At 40.4% G+C, this 10,065-nt stretch overlaps 1 protein-coding gene across 2 annotated transcripts in view; it reads left to right on the forward strand.

The window, feature by feature from the left end:
• Positions 1–6,713, forward strand: part of foxj3 (forkhead box J3) — a 71,523-nt gene extending 64,810 nt beyond the window's left edge. For both annotated transcript variants that reach the window (XM_017408454.3, XM_017408453.3), the window contains 5 exons: positions 360–821; positions 1,247–1,348; positions 1,865–2,056; positions 2,330–2,428; positions 2,515–6,713. In XM_017408454.3, the coding sequence (XP_017263943.1) occupies positions 360–821; positions 1,247–1,348; positions 1,865–2,056; positions 2,330–2,428; positions 2,515–2,627 (968 nt within the window). In that variant the 3' untranslated portion in view covers positions 2,628–6,713. The remainder of the gene's footprint in view (positions 1–359; positions 822–1,246; positions 1,349–1,864; positions 2,057–2,329; positions 2,429–2,514) is intronic.
• The last annotated feature ends 3,352 nt before the right edge of the window (positions 6,714–10,065 follow it).

The raw sequence follows: 10,065 nt of genomic DNA on the forward strand, positions 1-10,065 counted from the left end.
GATTTATGATTTATCGCAGTTCTTTGTGATATTGATATTGTGCTCATTCATATTTCAGTAAACTTTGCAGCCCTCGTTAAAACCTGGTGTGAATTTACAACAATAAGAATCTTGGGGAAAAATACAAACCTTTACAACTGAATGACTGGAACCAGTGAATCTGGGAATGTCGTGAGAAAATTTTAACTTTTACTCTTGTAAAGGTGCTGTTTTGGCCTTTGGTAAACAATTTTTATATTTAGTTGATAAAATAACCACTCAGTTCATTGAGAAAATCATGTTTAGATTAACCCATAATCCTGATAATTAAGGCTTGTTGGCTCTGTATCAGCTCTGAGTTTGTGTGTTTTGTTTTTCAGGTCTGATGGGGATACCATCAGATTCCTCCCAGCAGACCCACACCTCCTGCTCCTATCAGCACTCCCCCAGTGGCACCATTAACACACAGAACAACCTGTCAAACAACCAACCCAACAGCCACTCCACCAACAGTGGGCAGGTGCCGCTGTCCCATCCCGCCCAAGCCCACCCCGGTCACGGCTCACCCCACACACAGCACCTCTCGCAGCACGGTGGCACCCACAACCAACATGGCCAGCACAGCCAGCACAGTCAGCACCCCCAGCACTCTCAGCACCCGCAACACGCTGCGCACTCCCAGCACCCCCAGCACGGGCAGCACCCGTCCCACGGCCAGCACCCGCAGCAACACACGGCGCACCCCTCCCAACACCCGCAGCACCCGGCTCAACATGGACAGCAGCACCAGAGCCTCTCCCACCAGCCTCATCCCACCCAGCAGCAGATGGCCTGCAACACAGGTAAGACCCTCTGTGTCCGTCGTCATGTGGACCAGCGACGCCTTTTGTTTCCTCCCCGCCCGATCGTCACACACGCACAGATGAAGCAGGACACAGAAAACATGTTTGGAGCTGAAACAGGAATCACTCCTCGTTGTTTAGTCATAAATCACAGAGATTACATTTGTAGGTGCTGAACAATAAATCATCTGATTTATTATCTGCGCTGTTGAGAACAAAGCAGTGCTGAAGCTATTCATTTCAGCAGCGTTTTTAGAGTCGCCTGGCTCCTCCTAGTGGCCACTTCGGAGTACTGAACTGTTTATCAACCTTATTATGTGATGTTATCTTCTCTTTTTGTTTGGTAGTGCCTGCACATTTAAATAAACATGAATAATCTCTTACCTGAACTGTAACAAATCATGTGTGGTGTTTTTGTGTTGCAGGTTTACTGTCCGACTGGTACCCAAATTTAGATGCACTGAAAGAAAGCTGTCGCATTGCCAGCAGCTATAACTGGGCAGATGTTGACCTTTCACCTTTCCAAGGTACAACTGCACAAATAGACCTTAGTTATTAATTTGTTTGTTTCAGTTTATCTGTGAATAGGTTTTTAGGACCTGAGTTTTCTGTCTGATTTAACTCCTGTAACTCAAACAATAATGAGGCCCAGATATTTAAAACTAGAAGCCGATCGTACAGATCTGCCCCGTTTTTTTTTTGATTGAGTGCTGATGTGTCGGCACTATGGAGCTGATTACAACTTTAATTAAACTGAGCTCTTCAATTAAATAACACCGCCTTCAAGTTTAATTACTGAAACACTGAGCTCAGCAGGTCAGTTTATCCAATTAGAGTCTAGGAATGCAAGGTAGGATATTTTTTAAATATCAACCACTGAAGGTTACTGACATAATTATTATACTTCAGCCATATTTTCTGATGAATCTTTCTTTCTTAGTTACTCTTTTAATGCTCTGTTAACAGTAGACTGGAGCATTTTATATACATCCTTATCTTAGATGCATTTCTGTGTTTAAATGTGTATTTTTTTTGTCTCAAAGGGTTGAGAGAGAGCATGAGACAGGCTGAGCTGAACAATTGGTGCCTTGAACCCACCCAGATTGCAGACCTCTGCTCATCCATCAACCAGTTTTTTGCCCGGACCGGAGTAATTCAACAACAGGGGGCAGTGCAGAGTCCTGTTTGCCACGGCCCCATGCACACCAACAAACCCAGCCAGCACCTCAACACAGGTCCTTACCTCCATGGTTTTATTTACATTTCACTGTCAGTAATGAGGAGTGTGGTCATGTAGGTGTTTTTTTTATTGTTAAATAATGATCAGCTAAGGTTATTTTAAAGCCATTCTTATTTTTCAGGAAGAAATATTAGTTATTAGTTTTGTTTATATTAGTTTGAGAAGCAAAATACAGTTTTGCGCTCTATTATTCATGTTTTTTTCTGCATGGTTGAGGCATTTGTTGCTTAAATTGAGGCCTTACGTGAAGTTTCGTTCGTCTCATTAGGAAATCTCTACATGGACTCAAGACAGAGCATGCCCATGATGGGTCCTCCAGGATATCCCCACATGCCCCCCATGAGCAGCACAGGACCCACAATGACAGGTAGCAGCTAATGAGGCAGGATTAAAATGGTCACAGAGAGCAATAGCAGCACCTTACCTTTTCTCCTCTTCCTGCACTCTCCTCAGGACACCATGCACCGATGAACCAGCAGCACATGATAACTTCCAGAAACTTCCAGATGCATCGCATGCCAGCTGACGACATCCAGGATGACTTTGACTGGGACTCCATTGTCTAGCCGCCAAGACCCCCCCTCCCCCTTTGTTGCAACTAAATCCGAGCGAGGAGAGTAGGTGTTAATCCAGAGGAAGCCGGGCTGAGCTGACAGGCCGCAGGTGGAGGAGGACACTGTGTGATGCAGAAGAACATTGGACAAGTTTTGGAAAAGTACAGACCGCAGAGTCCTGACAATTTTACAAGAGCAAATCATAACCAGAAAATGTTACTTCGAAGACAATCATATTTAGTCGGACATGTTAATGTGATCAATTACAAACTTGTCTTGAGACAAGCAGAACTCATTCATGTCTAAACCACGTGGTCCTCAGCTCTTCAGCCAGCCCTCTCCTCATCCTGAGCGATCAGCCTTCCAAAGTCCGACCCCTCCTCCCCCCCAACCCCCGACCTCTCTGCTCCGTACCGTTATGTGATTTGAGCGACGTGTTCAGCTTGTAATTCTTCTCGTGTTGACATTGGCCTCAGCTGCCTCTAAGATGATGTTGTCTCCCTCTTTTTTTTTTTGTTTGTTTTGTTTTGTTAACTTTTTGATTTTTAGGAAACACAGGCCGTCTCTGTGAGGAACGTGATGGTGCTCGGTCACGTTTGGGAGAAAGCGGGCTCCGCTGCGGCAGGATCGGTGGTTGAGTCAGGTTTACAGAAGCTGAGGTTTTTGAACAGGGTGTTTAAAATTTAGATAAAAACTAGAACAAAGGGAAGATCGCAGAGTATCGTGTTGGGATCTCTGCAGTGGGGTGGTCATGGGAGTGCAGCAGCTCTCATCCTTAGTTCTCGTTCTCAAGCACTTCAAAGATGAATGGCGATGGCGAGCAGATAAAAGCAAGCAGGCGAAAGAGTCTGAATTTTTAGCAAACTAAAGCAACATTTGGTCTTTCTGTGTGCATCATGTTGGGTTTTTTTATTTGCTTCACTGTACACAAACTGTTGTACCTTTTTAAAACAAAGTTTGGTTTGTTTACAAGTTTTAAACTGTTAAAAAAAATGATGGTTAAAAGTTTAATTGACTTAAAATTATGCTAGAAGGCAAATTTTAATCTGTAGTCTGAAGGAGTGCACATCTGTGCACTTTAAGGGACTTTTTAAAGGGTTTTAGCTTAAAAATAATGAAATTATGGAATTAGATTTTTTATTTTTTAAACTGCCCCTTGTTTGGTTGTGATTGTATCTAATTTAGCTTTTATACAATTACAAGGACAAAAGACTGACGTGATACATAGTGTGTATGTATGTTAGTGAGTGTTCGGGTTTTATTGGAGGTTTTTGGGCTATGATCGCTGCAATCATCTCGTCGAGCACAAAAGCAGATGCACACAGTGGAAACGTGTCGAATTGACTCGTGCACTTTGACGGAAAGGGTTTCTCAAAGCACAGAACGGGGAGATCAGCGGTTCTGTTTACCGGGCCTTCGTGTCCTGTTAGCAAGTGGCTCCAACAATCAGACATGCGCTGACCTGAAGAGACACTATGTTTAAAACAAAAACAAAAAGCCCTTTGCACATTTGTACATTTTGTTTACTTGTCAGCCTTAAGATCTCCTCCTGGTTGTGTAGAACTAATCAGACACTCGTTCAGTCACGTCTTGTGTAAAAATCATCATTTCACTCAGAGTATCTGACAGAACCGCCGTCTGTCGTTAATGTTTTTTTCCTCTGCGGAGAAAGGTTTGTGGTGCTCTGCATGTAAGACACTGCGTCTGCGTTTTAAAGGGATAGTAAGAATATTTTGGGACGGACTATTGTAGTTCTAATATAGAAAAATGACTACCACTGCCGTTATCTACGTGATAAATGTGAAGCAGCAGCTTGCTGTCGGTTCGCAGAATTTAGCATAAAGACTGGAAACATGCTGCCGGTTTCTGTCCAGATCTGCCAGCCAGACTCCGTACAGCTCCCATAAACCCATAAAATCTTCAGTTATCTGCAGTTTATGTTCCCAGTTTATGGGACAGAATAATTGGGGCATATACGTAAAACAAATACGGATGGCAGATGTCAGGACACGCTGTCTAAATGTGGTGATAGATTTGGAGTTTATTCTCACGGCATTTTCTTTTTCTTTTTTTTTTTTCCCCAATCCGGATAAATTCACCATTAAAGGCTGAGATTTCTCTCTGCAGGTTCCCACTTTGTACGATTGTATTCAATTTTTTTTTAAATTATTTTTTAGCTTCTCGATCTCAATCTAATAAAACACATTTATATGTTCAACCGAACTGCAACATATTTGTGCTTTTAAAGAGCCGATTTTCTTCAGCTGCTTCTTGATGCCACAAAACTTTCAAATTAAGTCGAGTCCGAAGTTAGCATTTAATCTGTGGAATACCAAGAGCTAAACTTAAGCACAAACAACTTTATAATATCCTTTAATGTTTAGGTATGAATAGTTTTTTTTTATCCAGCAGTTTCCAGTTTTTATGCTAAATGTAAAAACTTATTGACATGAATGAAGCTCTTACCTAAATGTCAACAAGAAACCAGACGAAATTAGTTTCTTTCAAATGGTTTTGTTTGCCAAAGGCTTCAGTCGTAGTTTTGATTTTATATTTGTATTTGAGTGACAATCATGGATCCTCTCATATGAGTTTTTTTTATATAATTTCACACAAGATTTTGGGGAAACACACAAAAAAAAAAAGGCACTTTTGAGACTCAGACGGTTGTTTTCTTGAACTTTTCCAGAACCACCCTTCTTTATTTGGAGCTTGGCTCAGCCCGGTCCAAGCTGTAGATCTCAGAGGTTGGACTGTCAGAGCTTCACTGTGCAGAAGAAGTCCAATTATCTTCTTTAAGCTTATGATACTGCCATGGCTTTCTTTTTGTTTCAGCTCCTGCGTTTATTCTGCCAATTACATCTGTTCGCTTCTGCTTCTCTCTTGCCTTGTTCTGTTTATTTATCAGGCGTCCTCTGTGTGTGTGTGTGTGTTTAATTCTGCCTCACCTCTGGATTGTCAAAAATGACTTTTAGGTTGGTTTTTTTTTTAAACTGCCACCACATCATGACTCTTTTGAAGTGCCGATGAGCTAAAGGACTTCAGCTGAAAGGAGCTGCGGCGCGTGTTGATCCGGACTTCGCCGAGCCGCGATGGAGCCTTCGATCGGTGCGAAGCGTCTCAGCTCTTCCAGGCGAAGACTGAAAACCTCTAGCTTTTTATAGAAGCGCACCGAACCCGCGGGAGACAGAAGAACTGAGAGGAACCGGTGTGGCTAAAAGGGAAAAGCCGAAGAACTGACTGGATCCCGGTTTTTACAGATTTCTTTTTGTGTATGTTTGTGTTTCGTTTGTGACAGTTTTAAGTTCTTTCTTCTTCTTTTTTCTTTTTCTTTTCAGATGACAGTTTTGAAATACAGCTGGACATGTACCTGCCAGAGAGATTATTATTATTATTATTGTTATTATTATTGGGGAAGAAAATAAAACCAGACGAATAAACGTTGTTACAACATGGGAGAGAACTGCCAACATCTACTGCTGATTGGGGCCTATTTTATTCAGTGCTGGTGTGTTGTTGTGCTTGTACATATGTGTCTTTTCAATCATCCCTTTTTTTCCTCTGAGGGGGGGGGGGACGTGGGGTTGCGGTATCCAGGCGGAGGGTGGGTTTTATTCACGACAAAAGAGAAAAGGGGGGAAAAAAAGAATAGAGTATTTTGTTATTGTCCAATCAGAGGGTGACAGTATGTATATATCTATATTGTATATATGTGATGAAAACGCGTTGGCTTTTTGTGTGACACTACCTTTTACCTGTACTATGGTTCTACATTCAGTGTTTCAGTGTTGAAAATATGTATTTAGTTTGTTTTAATTTTCCGATTTTTGTTTTCTTTGTTTTTATTTTGTCTTTGTCATTTCTTGTACTTTTCCCCTCCTTCTTTTGTCTTTCGTTCGTTTGTTTGTTTGTTTGTTTTATTGCACGATTTATTACTTTTGTTGTCCGATGAGGTGACACAGCTACTCTTTGTATTTGTTTAGTGCTGTAAAATATCTCAAGTGTTATTAGAATTGTCTAAACCAACGCCCACCCCGATCCCCCCTTTTCCCCAATATGCATGAATGGCACTTAAAAATAAAATATAACTTCACTGTGGAATATTGTGATATCAGAGCTTTTTTTTATTTCTTTCCTGAACAGAGAAATAAATGTGAGAAGAATTGGACTTAATTGGAGGGGCAGTTTAATTTTTACTGACTATATTAAAATATTTTTAATGCATGTTGTGAAATGTAAATTTAAAAAGCAATGATTTAAACTTTTCTTTCTTTTTTAAGTCAAGCAAGTAAAAAAAGTTTCAAATATTCAAATTAGGACACTTTTATTATATCAATCTAATAAATAGTACATGTTCATTTTTGAGTTTCAGTTAAGAAATTGCAACAAAAAGTTAGGAGCTGCTTCATGCTGGGGAAACGTCTCACAACTAAGATTATTTAGGAACAAAAATCTTTATGCAGGAAATGCTGAAGCAGTCAGAGTTCCTTTGAAAAACAACCCCACACCATAATCCTCCCTCCACCAGACTTTAAACTTGGCACAATGCAGTCAGACAAGAACCGTTCTCCTGGCAGGAGCTGAACCCAGACTCGTCCATCAGAATGCCAGACAGACAAGCGTGATTCATCCCTCCAGAGGACACGTCTCCACTGCTCTAGAGTCCAGTGGTGGCGTGCTTTTCTCCACTGCATCTGATGCTTTGTACCTGGTGATGGAAGGCTTGGCTGCAGCTGATTGGTCATAGAAACCCATTCCATGAAGCTCTCTATGAACTGTTCCTGAGATAATCTGAAGGCCACATGAAGTCTGGAGGTCTGTAGCTGCTGACTCTGCATAACATCAGTGACATCTGTGCATCTGAGCCCACTCTGTGATTTTATGTGGTGAGTTGCTATTATTCTCAAACACTTCCTGTTTGTTAGAATACCACTAACAGCTGACTGTGGAATATTTAGTAGCAAGAAAATTAAAATCACTGGACTTATTGCACAGGTGCCATCCTATCATGTTCCCACACTGAGCTTCTGAGAGCGACCCATTCTTTCACCAATGTTTGTAGAAGCAGTCTGCATGCCTAGGTGGTTTATTTTATGCACCTGTGGCCATGGAGGTGATCGGAACACCTGAATTCAATGATTTAGATGGGTGACTGAATAGTTTTAGCAATATAGTGAAGCTTCTTTTAGCTTAGTTTAGGTAAGTTTTGTTTTCTTTAGCTTTTCTTAAAAAACTTATCCTATCTTGATTTAGCTTAGTTTAGCTCAGCTTAGATTAAGTAGGTTCAGTTTAGCTTAGTTTAGTTGTCTGTCTAATCTCTGTAAACTCATTATGTTTACTGGTGATTATAGCTTTCTACACAATCAGTACTATTGTAAATAAATAAAATATTTAAATGTCAACACAGCTGACAACGGTTAAGAAAGGTTGAGTCAGAAAATGTTCTGCATCTTGTCGGTGTGTCTGTGGAGCTGCAGATCGAGGGGCAGGGAGGAAGATCAGTTCAGACGGCATCAGTCACTCCGACACGCCGCAGCACCAGCTCGTCCTGCACACACAACGCTTTAAACAAGGTGCACCAAGCTTCAAAGACACTAAATGTTTCAAACTAGTTGCACTGAATTAACAGTTTACTTCCTATTAATGGGATGTAATTGACACATGAGGATGTATAAAACAAAAGTCGCCCTACAGGACTTTTTTTTTTACTTTAACTTTTACAAGTCTTCAGCAGTTACTGTAAGTTTTACATAGAGGCTTGAACTTGATTATTATGATCCACTTGCATTCATGCGTTCATTCATTCATTCACAAAGCTGCAGGAGATGAAGGTCACCTTTGCAAGAGTCGCCTGAGAACAAAATTGCATCGAGATTCTTTCAGGACACAAATGCATTCAACACATCAAGACAATCAGCACTTTCCAGGAGAGACGGGAGGATGAATCAGACGGGGTTAAAATGGTCAGAAAAACCATGAAATGTTTAAAACTGAAATGTAATTGCTTTTTTCTTTTGTAAAAGTGTCTCTTCATTTTGAGTTTCATAACAAGACGGTTCAGGGATAACAACATCAACAGCAAAAAAAAAAAAGTGCAGAAAAACTAATTGGATTAAATGACAACAGGAGCAAAGCATGATGGGAGAATCAGAGAATCCTTCAACAGTTTTGGGGGCACAGATTTCAGCACAGTTTGAAAGATTACAGTCTGACAATCCAGAAAATTTTTTTTTTCTTGTAAAATTACTGAGATTTGGACATTCCTTCATCTTCAGTGCAAAATATCAATAAAGGACTGAAACATCAGTGCTGGTGCAGGTTTGGACACGTCTTAAAAGTATCTGAGAAAAAAACCTCAACCCGCTGAAACTTTTTAAACATTTTTAAACATCAGGGCGTACAAATCAAGAAACCGTTTCAAAAGGGTATTTTTAAAAAAAAAACATGTTAAACTTAATATGAGCTCATATTATTTTCAGTTTTAGCTTTTTACAATCTGACTTTGTATATTTTTTAAAATATAGACAATAATAATTTGCAAACCACTGCGTTCTACTTGTATTCACAATTTCAGTTTTTAAAAAGGAGTTTGTGGCTCATTAAAGGTGCAGCACATCAGAACCACAAGACAGAAAGATGAGCAGGAGGTTGGGTGTTATTTCATCTACACATTCAAAAGCTCCTGTACGCTTTTGTTGGGGCGAGGTCATTTTCTTTAATCATATTCCATATGTGCAAAGCATTTGTTTTTAAATCAGTGAATAGCTGTGCAGAACTGGCCTTTAAATCCTGTATTTGTAGACGTGCAGCATGAAATATAGTTTTGCGTAAAACCAAATGTTATTACTGATTTGATTTCTTTTAACAGCAATGTTAAAACCTTCAGAAAGACTGGAAATCATGCTGAGAGTTCGTTTTTTTTCTTCTTTGAGTTTTGTGGATGTTTTAGATTTTTCTGTTCAAACATGTAAGTAATCATCAGTTCTGATTGAATATCTTTATTTCTGCTGTTGTGTTGGACTGACGATTTCCTCAACTCCTCGGATGAGGAGCGAAACATCTTCAACTACAGAAGAAAAGTCCAGTTGTTTTTGTTTTTTAACCTTTTCTGAATGTCTGAGAAACCTAATGTGGCATCAAGTCGCTCCTTCAAAAGGCTGTAAAAAAATTAACCCTTTCATTCTCATTAACAGGAGGAACTGGGTTACATTTATTCTCACATGAAACACAACTTTGGTGCACTGCACTGTGCAGATGCTGCGTTGGGTTTTGTCACAGAAACATCTCACAAAGTGTCACAGCTCTGATTTGGTAGCTGAGCTGCTCTGGGACCTGTTTGTGGTGGAACAGCGGCCTCTGGTGGCCACAGACACAAACAGCAGAAAGATTATTATTCCCAGAGCTGCTGCTGGAGGAACAGTTTGAGGAGGGAAGTGTTGCCCCTGAAAAT

The sequence above is a fragment of the Kryptolebias marmoratus genome, linkage group LG4 (assembly GCF_001649575.2).
Source record: "Kryptolebias marmoratus isolate JLee-2015 linkage group LG4, ASM164957v2, whole genome shotgun sequence".
In the NCBI taxonomy this organism is placed as follows: domain Eukaryota; kingdom Metazoa; phylum Chordata; class Actinopteri; order Cyprinodontiformes; family Rivulidae; genus Kryptolebias; species Kryptolebias marmoratus.